This window comes from Thalassophryne amazonica, chromosome 2 (genome assembly GCF_902500255.1).
Source record: "Thalassophryne amazonica chromosome 2, fThaAma1.1, whole genome shotgun sequence".
In the NCBI taxonomy this organism is placed as follows: Eukaryota; Metazoa; Chordata; class Actinopteri; order Batrachoidiformes; family Batrachoididae; genus Thalassophryne; species Thalassophryne amazonica.
The window spans coordinates 66,548,234-66,563,615 of record NC_047104.1 but is presented as its reverse complement, the minus strand read 5'-3'; the positions used below and the strand labels follow the sequence as shown (position 1 = coordinate 66,563,615).

The window sequence follows — 15,382 nt, the reverse complement described above, 5'->3', positions numbered from 1 at the left end:
ATCCATCAGGTTTTTGAAAAAAATAAAAGGCTCAATACTTTTCTAACGGACCTTGTATCTCACTTCGGGAAAACAAATGCTGTACCCACTCCTTAATCTGTGTGATGCCCAGAGGATCGTCACCAAAACTGTCTGAATCTTCCGAATGATTTCCACCTGGCTGTCGCCTAGTTTCTGGCCAAAATTTGATTGCAGTAGCGCTGCTCCAGTCATTCTGCCATTTTCCTTGCAATGAAAATCCGACGAGAGGACTACACCCTCCTCATACAAAGGCTGCTTACCAGCAAATGACGCAATCGACAGGTGTGAAAAATTCACACATGTGCACGAAGGTTCAAGATTGGCTCATGCAAGCACACGATTCAAATCCATCAAGTTTTTGAAAAAAATAAAAACAGACCTCGTATATATATAAAATGTTTAGTAAAATAATATATTCAGGGGGCTTATTTTACATATTTTCCCTTTAAAAATCACAAAAGCAATATATATGGCAGCACGGTGGCTTAGTGGTTAGCACTGTTGCTTCACAGCGAGAAGGTCATGGGTTCAATTCCCGTGGCCTTTCTGTGTGGAGTTTGCATGTTCTCCCCGTGTTTGCGTGGGTTTCCTCCGGGGGCTCCGGTTTCCTCCCACATCCAAAAGACATGCGGGTTCGGTGGATTGGACTCTTTAAAATTGTCCGTAGGTGTGTGTGTGGGTTTGTCTGTGTTTGTTTGTCTATTTGTGGCCCTGCGACAGACTGCGTCCTGTCCTGGGTGTACCCCGCCTCACGCTCTATGACTGCTGGGATAGGCTCCAGCCCCCCGCGACCCTTAATTGGACTAAGCGGTAGAAGATGGATGGACAAAAGCAATATTACCTGTCACAGGTGGATACATGGATTACATGTCACCTGTTTAACAGTCAGGAATCCCCCCCCAGCGACTGTTCAGTCACCAAAGGACATCTGATTTTCACTGTGAAAGATTATATTCTAATAAAACATGCAGAACCATAGGTTTGTAATTTCATATCTTTGTATGCTGAGTGCTCACTTTGCCTGTTTGGTGACTTTCTGTCTGTCAGCATGATTTGATTTTGATGCTGTGCTGCTTTATTTCACATTAATTTGAGTTTGTCACAGATTCTATTTGAGAACAGACAGGCCAACGTCTCCATTTCGACTTTATCATCATACTCTAAAATATTTTTTTGTTTCCCTGCCTGAAAGAACACAACACATGCAGCACACCATGACGTTAACCAGAGGTTAGTAAATGCTGTGTGAAGTCTGCAAAGGTGAAGTACATGATTGTATGTATGACCTAATAATTATTTGGCCTGGATGGATCCTCTGCTGGCCCATTTCACATCCTGAAGGTGGTTCAAAGATGATGCCTTTATTGGCACTTTTTGTCACAGTGTCCAGATGACTTTGATGCCTCAATATTGAGGACCCCAATGGCTGAAGAAAGGCCAAGGCAACGGCCACATTTCACCAGGCAGCATGTATATAGATGGATGGTTATTTTCTAGAGGTGGCAATTGGTTGTCTGCCAGGGTGGTTGGCATCCAGGACTCAAAGCAGTTCAGCAGTGTGGTAGGGGCACCTAGACATGACATGACTCTACAACAGTCCAGTGGATTGTCTTAATTTTACATCATATCATAGCATCAACACATATGTTCATATGGAGTCATGACATCATTCCCTTTTATGACGTACCTTCCATTTATGATGTCACTCCCCTTTATGACGTACCTTCCATTCATGACGTCACTCCTCTTTATGATGTACCTTCCATTCATGACGTCACTCCCCTTTATGACGTACCTTCCATTCATGACATCATTCTCTTTTATGATGTACCTTCCATTTATGATGTCACTCCCCTTTATGACGTACCTTCCATTCATGACGTCACTCCTCTTTATGACGTACCTTCCATTCATGACGTCACTCCTCTTATGACGTACCTTCTATTCATGACGTCACTCCTCTTTATGACGTGCCTTCCATTCATGACGTTACTCCTCTTTATGATGTACCTTCCATTCATGACGTCACTCCCCTTTATGACGTACCTTCCATTCATGACATCATTCTCTTTTATGATGTACCTTCCATTTATGATGTCACTCCCCTTTATGACGTACCTTCCATTCATGACATCATTCTCTTTTATGATGTACCTTCCATTTATGATGTCACTCCCCTTTATGACGTACCTTCCATTCATGACGTCACTCCTCTTTATGACGTACCTTCCATTCATGACGTCACTCCTCTTTATGACGTACCTTCCATTCATGACGTCACTCCTCTTTATGACGTACCTTCCATTCATGATGTTACTCCTCCTTACAACGTACCTTCCATTTATGTCACTCCCCTTTATGACGTACCTTCCATTCATGACGTCACTCCTCTTTATGACGTACCTTCTATTCATGACGTTACTCCTCTTTATGACTTACCTTCCATTCATGACGTCACTCTTCTTTATGATGTACCTTCCATTCATGACGTCACTCTTCTTTATGACGTACCTTCCATTCATGACGTCACTCTTCTTTATGACGTACCTTCCATTCATGATGTCACTCCTCTTTACGACGTACTTTCCATTTATGATGTCACTCCTCTTTACGACGTACTTTCCATTTATGATGTCACTCCTCTTTACAACGTACTTTCCATTTATGATGTCACTCCTCTTTACGACGTACTTTCCATTTATGATGTCACTCCTCTTTATGACGTACCTTCCATTCATGACATCACTCTCTTTTATGATGTACCTTCCATTTATGACGTCACTCCTCTTTATGACGTACCTTCCATTCATGACGTCACTCCTCTTTATGACGTACCTTCCATTCATGACGTCACTCCTCTTTATGACGTACCTTCCATTTATGACGTCACTCCCCTTTATGACGTACCTTTCATTTATGGCGTCACTTCCCTTTGATGAAAGTTTTGGCAAATTAGTTTTGGTGAATGGTAATGATTCTCATTACTCTTGCTTGCCTCTACTGGTGGTTGGCTCTCACTGCGGTATTGTATCACTTCCTGTTCCGGAGCACAGCAGTGTTTTGCTGTATCTGTTAGCTGTTTAATCTGCGCAGTTAGATTGATGTAGTTAACTAGATAACGATTTGTTTCACGGTGTAATCTTCACGTGCCTTAACAAAGCACTCCCTCCCTGCTGAATCACCTCTAAATTATTTACACATTATTCACTTTGTGTGTTTTTAGGAATCCGCTAGCGTAGCGCAGCTACTAGCTCTTAGCCGATTTAGCATGGCGGCTTCTCCTGTCTCTCCTGCACTTTTCTGCTCTGGGTGTGAAATGTTTAGTTATTCCTCGGCCTCCTTTAGCAGTAATGGTACTTGTAATAAGTGTAGCTTATTCATAACTTTGGAGGCCAGGCTGGGCGAATTGGAGACTCGGCTCCGCACCGTGGAAAATTCTACAGCTAGCCAGGCCCCTGTAGTCGGTGCGGACCAAGGTAGCTTAGCCGCCGTTAGTTCCCTTCCAGCAGATCCCAAGCAGCCGGGAAAGCAGGCCGACTGGGTGACTGTGAGGAGGAAGCGTAGCCCTTAACAGAAGCCCACACCGCCAACCCGTTCACATTTCTAACCGTTTTTCCCCGCTCGGCGACACACCAGCCGAGGATCAAACTCTGGTTATTGGCAACTCTGTTTTGAGAAATGTGAAGTTAGCGACACCAGCAACCATAGTCAATTGTCTTCCGGGGGCTAGAGCAGGCGACATTGAAGGAAATTTGAAACTGCTGGCTAAGGCTAAGCGTAAATTTGGTAAGATTGTAATTCACGTCGGCAGTAATGACACCCGGTTACGCCAATCGGAGGTCACTAAAATTAACATTGAATCGGTATGTAACTTTGCAAAAACAATGTCGGACTCTGTAGTTTTCTCTGGGCCCCTCCCCAATCGGACCGGGAGTGACATGTTTAGCCGCATGTTCTCCTTGAATTGCTGGCTGTCTGAGTGGTGTCCAAAAAATGAGGTGGGCTTCATAGATAATTGGCAAAGCTTCTGGGGAAAACCTAGTCTTGTTAGGAGAGACGGCATCCATCCCACTTTGGATGGAGCAGCTCTCATTTCTAGAAATCTGGCCAATTTTCTTAAATCCTCCAAACCGTGACTATCCAGGGTTGGGACCGGGAAGCAGAGTTGTAGTCTTACACACCTCTCTGCAGCTTCTCTCCCCCTGCCATACCCTCATTACCCCATCCCCGTAGAGACGGTGCCTTCTCCCAGACCACCAATAACCAGCAAAAATCTATTTAAGCATAAAAATTCAAAAAGAAAAAATAATATAGCACCTTCAACTGCACCACAGACTAAAGCAGTTAAATGTGGTCTATTAAACATTAGGTCTCTCTCTTCTAAGTCCCTGTTAGTAAATGATATAATAATTGATCAACATATTGATTTATTCTGCCTTACAGAAACCTGGTTACAGCAGGATGAATATGTTAGTTTAAATGAGTCAACACCCCCGAGTCACACTAACTGCCAGAATGCTCGTAGCACGGGCCGAGGCGGAGGATTAGCAGCAATCTTCCATTCCAGCTTATTAATTAATCAAAAACCCAGACAGAGCTTTAATTCATTTGAAAGCTTGACTCTTAGTCTTGTCCATCCAAATTGGAAGTCCCAAAAACCAGTTTTATTTGTTGTTATCTATCGTCCACCTGGTCGTTACTGTGAGTTTCTCTGTGAATCTTCAGACCTTTTGTCTGACTTAGTGCTTAGCTCAGATAAGATAATTATAGTGGGTGATTTAACATCCACACAGATGCTGAGAATGACAGCCTCAACACTGCATTTAATCTATTATTAGACTCAATTGGCTTTGCTCAAAATGTAAATGAGTCCACCCACCACTTTAATCATATCTTAGATCTTGTTCTGACTTATGGTATGGGAATTGAAGACTTAACAGTATTCCCTGAAAACTCCCTTCTGTCTGATCATTTCTTAATAACATTTACTCTGATGGACTACCCAGCAGTGGGGAATAAGTTTCATTACACTAGGAAGCGCTGTAACTAGGTTTAAGGATATGATTCCTTCTTTATGTTCTCTAATGCCATATACCAACACAGTGCAGAGTAGCTACCTAAACTCTGTAAGTGAGATAGAGTATCTCGTCATTAGTTTTACATCCTCATTGAAGACAACTTTGGATGCTGTAGCTCCTCTGAAAAAGAGAGCTTTAAATCAGAAATGCCTGACTCCGTGGTATAACTCACACACTCGCAGCTTAAAGCAGATAACCCGTAAGTTGGAGAGGAAATGGCGTCTCACTAATTTAGAAGATCTTCACTTAGCCTGGAAAAAGAGTCTGTTGCTCTGTAAAAAAGCCCTCTGTAAAGCTAGGACATCTTACTACTCATCACTAATTGAAGAAAATAAGAACAACCCCAGGTTTCTTTTCAGCACTGTAGCCAGGCTGACAAAGAGTCAGAGCTCTATTGAGCCGAGTATTCCTTTAACTTTAACTAATAATGACTTCATGACTTTCTTTGCTAATAAAATTTTAACTATTAGAGAAAAAATTACTCAAAACCATCCCAAAGACGTATCGTTATCTTTGGCTGCTTTCAGTGATGCCGGTATTTGGTTAGACTCTTTCTCTCCGATTGTTCTGTCTGAGTTATTTTCATTAGTTACTTCCTCCAAACCATCAACATGTCTATTAGACCCCATTCCGGCCAGGCTGCTCAAGGAAGCCCTACCATTAATTAATGCTTCGATCTTAAATATGATCAATCTATCTTTATTAGTTGGCTATGTACCACAGGCTTTTAAGGTGGCAGTAATTAAACCATTACTTAAAAAGCCATCACTTGACCCAGCTATCTTAGCTAATTATAGGCCAATCTCCAACCTTCCTTTTCTCTCAAAAATTCTTGAAAGGGTAGTTGTAAAACAGCTAACTGATCATCTGCAGAGGAATGGTCTATTTGAAGAGTTTCAGTCAGGTTTTAGAATTCATCATAGTACAGAAACAGCATTAGTGAAGGTTACAAATGATCTTCTTATGGCCTCAGACAGTGGACTCATCTCTGTGCTTGTTCTGTTAGACCTCAGTGCTGCTTTTGATACTGTTGACCATAAAATTTTATTACAGACATTAGAGCATGCCATAGGTATTAAAGGCACTGCAGTGCGGTGGTTTGAATCATATTTATCTAATAGATTACAATTTGTTCATGTAAATGGGGAATCTTCTTCACAGACTAAAGTTAATTATGGAGTTCCACAAGGTTCTGTGCTAGGACCAATTTTATACACTTTATACATGTTTCCCTTAGGCATTATTATTAGACGGCATTGCTTAAATTTTCATTGTTACGCAGATGATACTCAGCTTTATCTATCCATGAAGCCAGAGGACACACACCAATTAGCTAAACTGCAGGATTGTCTTACAGACATAAAGACATGGATGACCTCCTGCTTTTAAACTCAGATAAAACTGAAGTTATTGTACTTGGCCCCACAAATCTTAGAAACATGGTGTCTAACCAGATCCTTACTCTGGATGGCATTACCCTGACCTCTAGTAATACTGTGAGAAATCTTGGAGTCATTTTTGATCAGGATATGTCATTCAATGCGCATATTAAACAAATATGTAGGACTGCTTTTTTACATTTGCGCAATATGTCTAAAATTAGAAAGGTCTTGTCTCAGAGTGATGCTGAAAAACTAATTCATGCATTTATTTCCTCTAGGCTGGACTATTGTAATTCATTATTATCAGGTTGTCCTAAAAGTTCCCTGAAAAGCCTTCAGTTAATTCAAAATGCTGCAGCTAGAGTGCTAACAGGGACTAGGAGGAGAGAGCATATCTCACCCATATTGGCCTCTCTTCATTGGCTTCCTGTTAATTCCAGAATAGAATTTAAAATTCTTCTTCTTACTTATAAGGTTTTGAATAATCAGGTCCCATCTTATCTTAGGGACCTCATAGTACCATATCACCCCAATAGAGCACTTCGCTCTCAGACTGCAGGCTTACTTGTAGTTCCTAGGGTTTGTAAGAGTAGAATGAGAGGCAGAGCCTTCAGCTTTCAGGCTCCTCTCCTGTGGAACCAGCTCCCAATTCAGATCAGGGAGACAGACACCCTCTCTACTTTTAAGATTAGGCTTAAAACTTTCCTTTTTGCTAAAGCTTATAGTTAGGGCTGGATCAGGTGACCCTGAACCATCTCTTAGTTATGCTGCTATAGACTTAGACTGCTGGGGGGTTCCCATGATGCATTGAGTGTTTCTTTCTCTTTTTGCTCTGTATGCACTACTCTGCATTTAATCATTAGTGATTGATCTCTGCTCCCCTCCACAGCATGTCTTTTTCCTGGTTCTCTCCCTCAGCCCCAACCAGTCCCAGCAGAAGACTGCCCCTCCTTGAGCCTGGTTCTGCTGGAGGTTTCTTCCTGTTAAAAGGGAGTTTTTCCTTCCCACTGTTGCCAAGTGCTTGCTCACAGGGGGTCGTTTTGACCGTTGGGGTTTTTCCGTAATTATTGTATGGCCTTGCCTTACAATATAAGGCGCCTTGGGGCAACTGTTTGTTGTGATTTGGCGCTATATAAATAAAATTGATTTGATTTGATTTGAATCCTGCATTGAAACAGTAGAGACTTAAAGTAACACAATAACAGTTCTCCTCAGACTAACATGGCACCACATTTACTTTGGTGGTCTGGTTAATGACGTAAAAATGAAATTTATCTAAATTGGAGGTGGCCGGGCTGCATTTATGACCATACAATCAGCCAGCAAACATCTCAGAGAACAACCAAAACCAAGAAAAACAAAACATAGACAAAAGTGGAATACAGCTATGATGTTAACTTAACCAAGCTACCTGGTAAGTAGAGCTACAGTGAGGAAAATAAGTATTTGAACACCCTACTTAGAAATCATGGAGGGGTCTGAAATTTTCATCTTAGGTGCATGTCCACTGTGAGAGACATAATCTAAAAAAAAAAGAAAAAAAAATCCAGAAATCACAATGTGTGATTTTTTTTAATAATTTATTTGTGTGTTACTGCTGCAAATAAGTATTTCAACACCTGTGAAAATCAATATTAATATTTGGTACAGTAGCCTTTGTTTGCAATTACAGAGGTCAAACGTTTCCTGTAGTTTTTCACCAGGCTTTCACACACTGCAGCAGGGATTTTGGTCCACTCCTCCATACAAATCTTCTCTAGCTCTTTCAGGTTTGGAGTTTCAGCTCCCTCAAAGATTTTCTAATGAGTTCAGGTCTGGAGACTGGCCAGGCCACTCCAGGACCTTGAAATGCTTCTTATGGAGCCCCTCCTTAGTTGCCCTGGCTGTGTGTTTGGGGTCATTGTCATGCTGGAAGACCCAGCCATAACCCATCTTCAATGCTCTTACAGAGGGAAGGAGGTTGTTTGCCAAAATCTTGCAATGCATGACCCCATCCACCCTCCCTTCAATACAGTGCAGTCGTCCTGTCCCCTTTGCAGAAGAGCACCCCCAGAGTATGATGTTTCCACCCCCATGCTTCACGGTTGGGATGGTTTTCTTGCGGTTGTTCTCATCCTCTAAACATGGTAAGTGGAGTTTATTCCAAAAAGCTCTATTCTGGTCTCATCTGACCACATGACCTTCTCCCATGCCTCCTCTGGATCATCCAGATGGTCACTGGTGAACTTCAAATGGGCCTGGACATGTGCTGGCTTGAGCAGGGGGACGTTGCTGCCCTGCAGGATTTTAAACCATGACAACATCATGTGTTACTAATGTAATCTTTGTGACTGTGGTCCCAGCTCTCTTCAGGTCATTGACCAGGTCCTCCTGTGTAGTTCTGAGCTTTCTCAGAATCATCCTTACCCCACAAAGTGAGATCTTGCATGGAATCCCAGACCGAGGGAGACTGACAGTCATCTTGTGTTTCTTCCACTTTCTAATAAATAATCATAACAGTTGTTGTCTTCTACCAAGCTGCTTGCCTGTTGTCCTGTAGTCCATCCCAGCCTTGTGCAGGTCTACAGTTTTGTCCCTGGTGTCCTTAGACAGCTCTTTGGTCTTGGCTATGTTTGACAGGTTGGAGTGTGATTGATTGAGTGTGTGAACAGGTGTCTTTTATACAGGTAACAAGTTCAAACAGGTGCAATTAATACAGGTAAAGAGTGCAGAATAAGAGGACTTCTTAAAGAAAAATTAACAGGTCTGTGTGAGCCACAATTCTTCCTGGTTGGTAGGTGTTCAAATACTTATTTGCAGCAGTAACATACAAATAAATTATTAAAAAATCATCAGACCCCTCCATGATTTCTAAGTGGGAGAACTTGCAAAATCGCAGGGTGTTCATATACGAGGTCTGTCCGTAAAGTATAGGTCCTTTTTATTTTTTTCAAAAACTAAATGGATTTCATTCATATGTTTTTACGTCAGAAATGCTTGAACCCTCGTGCGCATGCGTGAGTTTTTCCACGCCTGTCGGTGACGTCATTCGCCTGTGAGCACTCCTTGTGGGAGGAGTCGTCCAGCCCCTCGTCGGAATTCCTTTGTCTGAGAAGTTGCTGAGAGACTGGCGCTTTGTTTGATCAAAATTTTTTCTAAACCTGTGAGACACATCGAAGTGGACATGGTTCAAAAAATTAAGCTGGTCTTCAGTGAAAATTTTAACAGCTGATGAGAGATTTTGAGGTGATTCTGTCGCTTTAAGGACTTCCCACGGTGCGAGAAGTCGCGCAGCGCTCTCAGGCGGCGTCATCAGCCTGTTTCAAGCTTAAAACCTCCACATTTCAGGCTCTGTTGATCCTGGATGTCGTGAGAGAACAGAGAAGTTTCAGAAGAAGTCAGTTTCAGCATTTTATCCGGATATTCCACTGTTAAAGGAGATTTTTTTAATGGAAGAAGTGCGGGCGGATTGCAGCGTCGGCTCGCAGCCGCCGCGACGCTCCGCCACAGGAAAAACACCTCTGTTGGAAGCCTTGAGGACAAGTTGGAACATCTCCAGCTGATAAACAATTTCTCATATACTCACTCCACTGAAAGCCATCAAAAGCCAACTGGATTTTAACAAATGGTTATCAACACGGAGGTGTTTTTCCTGTGCCGCCGCGTCGGCTGCGTCCCGACGCGCGGACCCGTCCGCACGTCTTTCATTAAAAAAATCTCCTTTAACAGTGGAATATCCAGATAATATGCTGAAACCGACTTCTTCTGAAACGTCTCTGTTCTCTCACGACGTCCTGGATCAATAGAGCCTGAAATGTGGAGGTTTTAAGCTTGAAACAGGCTGATGACGCTGCCTGAGAGCGCTGAGCGACGTCTCGCACCGTGAAAAGTCCTTAAAGCGACAGAATCATCTCAAAATCTCTCATCAGCTGTTAAAATTTTCACTGAAAACCAGCTTAATTTTTCGAACCATGTCCACTTCGATGTGTCTCACAGGTTTAGAAAAAATTTTGATCAAAGCGCCAGTCTCTCAGCAACTTCTCAGACAAAGGAATTCCGACGAGGGCCTGGACGACTCCTCCCACAAGGAGTGCTCACAGGCGAATGACGTCACCGACAGGCATGGAAAAACTCACGCATGCGCACGAGGGTTCAAGCATATCTGACGTAAAAACATATGAATGAAATCCATATAGTTTTTGAAAAAAATAAAAAGGACCTATACTTTACGGACAGCCCTCGTACTTATTTTCCTCACTGTATACTGTTGTGAAAGTCTCTAATTTTCCATCAGATCTCTAAATGTCTTTATTTTTACAGCGAGTCAGCTAAGTCTAGGCTACACTAATGGGACAAGAATGAATGATTTGAAGCCCATTTTCATATTTCATTAAAAAAAGTTATTATGAAAATGATTAAATGCATTTGGTCTCACACACACACACACACAAGATATGAACAAAGCTGTTATGAAATGATTTCTGCAAACTCCAATGTGCGCCATCACAGACAGTGGAGATAAATATTCTTGCATTCAGCTAAGTGAGCTCTTGGTGGAAAAGCGGACGTAATAATCTTCTCACCCTTTGTGAAGGTTAAGTGTAGTGAACACTGTCTCAGACCTTAGGCACAATGAAAGTCCAAAATTGTACAGCCTGTAAGAGAAAACACAGCATGAAATTTGCAGAAATCAACACCACTGCTTGTGTCAGTCAGGCTTTTTGGACAAAATGCTCTGATGAACGCAGTTATCAATAGAACTGCGTAATACGGTCTGAAACTGCTCAGGGAACGATGCGATAGCATCTCTTTTTATCTTTCTTTCCTTATGATAGGATGGTGCGCTGACAGCAGTGAGCGCTTGCTGTAGATCTGATCCTATACTGCCCTCTGTTGCTGCTGTCCGCTCCAGAGAGCTGGTTTGATCATCATCATGCTTCCCTTTAATCTGTGTGTGAAAGTCTGGTCACAGGGCAGAGTATGCCCTTTAATGCCGATGAGTCAGAGGCAATATTTTAGTTATGTTACTTTTTCCTGCTGTAAGTCCTAAATGGGTAAAATAATATTTTTATTAATCCCCTTAAATTAAAGCTGAAAGTCAAAAATTGTTGCTGTCCAGCTGCTTGTGGAACTGACTGTAGTGACAGCAGCTGTTTTTCCTCCTAGAGGTCAAAGTCCAGAAACATCAGAGCTCAACTTCCTGCAGAAGGCTCAGATGTTGGAAACCTACGGAGTCGACCCCCATCCATGCAAGGTGATGATTCCAGAGTCAGATCACACATCTTCTGTATGTGCAGCCTCATGATATAAATTAGAACTAGCGTGTTGCCCATGGGGAACCACAGGCTCTACATTGGGTAGTGTTTATTAATAGGTAACTGACGTTTTTCACGAGTGGTAATAAATTGAGCAAAGTTTCTATAATGAGTTGGAATGGTGTGTGAGCACACAATGTTTTTAGAACCTTAAACCTCAACAGTTTTTAGAAGAACTCAACCCTTTTATTTCCTGTTAATGATATAATTTTTAATGTTAATTTACTGTTTTAAAGTATTTATAAATTGTTTAGGTTCTTGTTATCATCTACACACTATTTTTATTTTCATTCTTCTTCTTCTTATTATTATTATTATTATTTCAGTATTACCGTATTTCCTTGATTAATAACTTGAGCATTTATTTTTTTCAAACCATGTGCAGAGTCGGTGTCACCGACTGAATGGTTCCCCCTAAAAACTGGTCCGCCCTGTCTTCACTCTGCATGCATCATTTGGGACCACAGCAGCTCATCTGAATCTGACTCTCTACATTCAAAGCAATTAAAGGGAATAATGTGATTATTAACCATCAGATGACAAAGTCAAACTTCTTAAATCATTCTAAAGTCAGTTTTAAGCAGAATCGAAGTTGTTTTACGCATAAATGAGCTGATAATCCACGAAACGCTGCTGATTCGCAGAAATGATGCTGCTGTGGTCCCAAATGACGCATACGCAGTGAAGGCAGAGCGGATCAATTTTTAGGGGGGCCATTCAGTTGGCGACACCGGCACCTAAATGAGGCAGGCGATTATTCAAGGCTGGCGAGTATTAACAAAATGCTGCTTGCTGTCTCACTGTAATTTATAAATTTCACACATATCCCTGGGTGTGACAAACCAAAGACAACCACTTTACATCTTTCATGTAGCATTTAGCAAGATGTTCTCAATATCTTATAATGGGATGGTAAGAAATCAATGCAGTGCTAAATCAAAACCATACCAGTGCGCCACCTACCATCATTCCTCTGAAACTGACACTGTGGCATGCCATTTCATCTTAGGATTTTAAGGTAACACTCCACAGTGGACTTAAATTAATTGTACACTGTATCTACTTTGCTTGTTTGTTTGTTTTTTTCTGCAAACGCAACAGCTTGCAGCTTTGCCTTAATGGTGTAGGAAATGTATTTGTTTTTTAACATCACTAGAAGAAGGAGTTACTCCCTCAGTAGTCAAATTACGGGTATATTGTACGTCGGCACATATGCTGGTTGCTCACACGGGCAATCAGCCAGACAGAGATGTCTGGCGGCTAACATAAGTGATGCAGCCTTTAAACAAGGCCAGTGCATATTTAAGGCATACGTTTACTTTTTCCAGCAGTTTTGACCCGGTGTTGCAGACCGAACAGTCCCCTCTAAAAATTGGTCCACCCTTCCTTCACTGCGCATGTGTCATCAGCCGTGATTCACTGATTATCACCTCATTTCTGCTTAAAACTGCACTCCAGTCATCATCTATCTCAGCGACAGATATCACTGGTCTACAAATTTTAAGACGTTGTCTGCTTCAGAAATCTAATGTGCTATTTACAATGGATTTTGGCATGCTGAATTCAAATATGACCATAAAAATGACTGGTTGGCTACTGTTTCTAAGATATTTAAGTTTTATAATTTTAAATCTACATAATTATATTGTGTTGATAGCAGAGTTTTCATGATAAATCATACACTTAGGTCTTTTCATGTTTCTTTGACTGTTCATATAATAATATTTCACCTGTTTTTTTTGTAACACTTAAAACACCATCAAAGTAGTAACATTTCTTAAAAGTAGAGCCAATCAACCATTTCAAACATTTTCATTCTCAGTGGCCCAAAATTAGTAAAGTTTGACTACATTTATTTCAGAAGCATTTTGACTGTAGACCAGTGTATCTGAAGCTTTTGTACAACAATTATTTCCACATAAATTCAGCATTATTTTATCATAAAAGACGGAGGATGCGATCAGAGTAACGCGGCTACATGAGCTGCTCACTGATGCATTCACTGGGCGTCCATTTCAAAGCATCACCGAGTTTCGCCTCATTTGTACTAATACGGCCTTGTTTCTGCTTAAAACTGACTTTAGAAAGATTTAAGAGGTTTTACCTTGTCATTTGATGGTTAATAATCCCATTAATCCATTTGATCGCTTTGGGTGAAGAGACTCCATTCCAGACGTGCTGCTGTGGTCCCACATGATGCATACGCAGTGGAGGCAGAGTGGACCCATTTTTATGGGAGACCGTTCAGTCTCCGACACCGGGTCTGCACACAGTTTGAAAAAAATCAACGCTCAGGCTATTAATTGCCCGAGCTGTGACACTGGCAATTAAATGAGACAGGCCATATTTAAGGTCAGGCATTTAATCAAGGAAATACAGTATTATTATTATTATTTTATTTTTACTTGTTTTGTCATTTGATTGACCATAATGGAAATAATTTTTTTCACTTTCTTGTGTCATCCATGTGTTTTTAAAGTATTTACAGTTATATTATGTACTTATAGTGATCTTACTAAATAAAATCACACATGCACGCACGCGCACTTTTAATATATAGATGACTTACTGTCCCCTGCTGGAATGGCATGTGAGTCCAGAATGTAATTATGAACGTCCATTGTTCAGTGTTGTTAGCTAATATCCATAGTTTCTCCAAAAATATATTAGTTCTATCAACATTCCATTTTGGCGACGTTCATTCTTGACCCAAAATACATAAACATACCAAAGGGCAAATGTCAGTTCTCCCTAGTTTGTCCGTGATCAAAGTTATACACACACGCGTGTGCAGAGGCTTTTTGTCTTTTCTGCATTCTGCCGCAAGCAGGTGCTTTTATCTTCACACACCCACAACAGACGGTGGGGAACACATCAAACACAATACACGTCTCACTCAAGGTAACGGCAACATGATAGTTAACTAAACTGACTAACCCAATTGAACTACAAAAACAATAATTCAATAGCACAAACAAAACTGTTAAACCAACATGAACCACAATGGCAACATTTAAAACCCCCAAACCCTTCACTCCCATGGTACATTGCAGCACAACATCCATTGTTTACTGTTTGGGTAGGTGATGGTCTAGTGGTTAAGCATTGGGCTTGAGAGAAGAGGATCTTTGATTTAAATCCCAGCCTGACCGGAAAATCACTAAGGGCACTTGGGCAAGGTCCTTAATCTCCTAGTTGCTCCCGGTGTGCAGTGAGCGTCTTGTATAGCAGCACCGGGACATCAATGAGTGAGTGTGAATGTGAGGCATCATTGTAAAGTGGTTTGAGTGTCTGATGCAGATGGAAAAGCGCTATATAAATGCTGTCCATTTTACCATTTACTGTTGTTAGCTAGTATCACTAATTTCTCCAAACATATTAGTCCTATCCACTTTCCGTTTTCACAGTATTCATCCTTGACCCAAAATAGATAAGCATATCAAACGGCAAATGTCAGCTCTCCCGGGTTTCTCTGTGATTGAAGCCATACACAAACACGCATGCATGCACACAGAAGCCACTTGGCTGTTATAATTTAGATGTCTCATATAAAGTTGCTTTTGCCATACAACTGTCTGGAACTGTCATTTATCATTTTAGAAATTCT

The 15,382-nt window shown here is 41.3% G+C and overlaps 1 protein-coding gene across 3 annotated transcripts in view; it reads left to right on the top strand.

Moving 5' to 3' along the window:
• Positions 1-15,382, top strand: part of LOC117525236 (FERM domain-containing protein 5-like) — a 333,800-nt gene that overhangs the window by 302,895 nt on the left and 15,523 nt on the right. For all 3 annotated transcript variants that reach the window (XM_034187087.1, XM_034187078.1, XM_034187070.1), the window contains one exon: positions 11,627-11,714. In XM_034187087.1, coding sequence (XP_034042978.1) covers positions 11,627-11,714 — 88 coding nt within the window. The remainder of the gene's footprint in view (positions 1-11,626; positions 11,715-15,382) is intronic.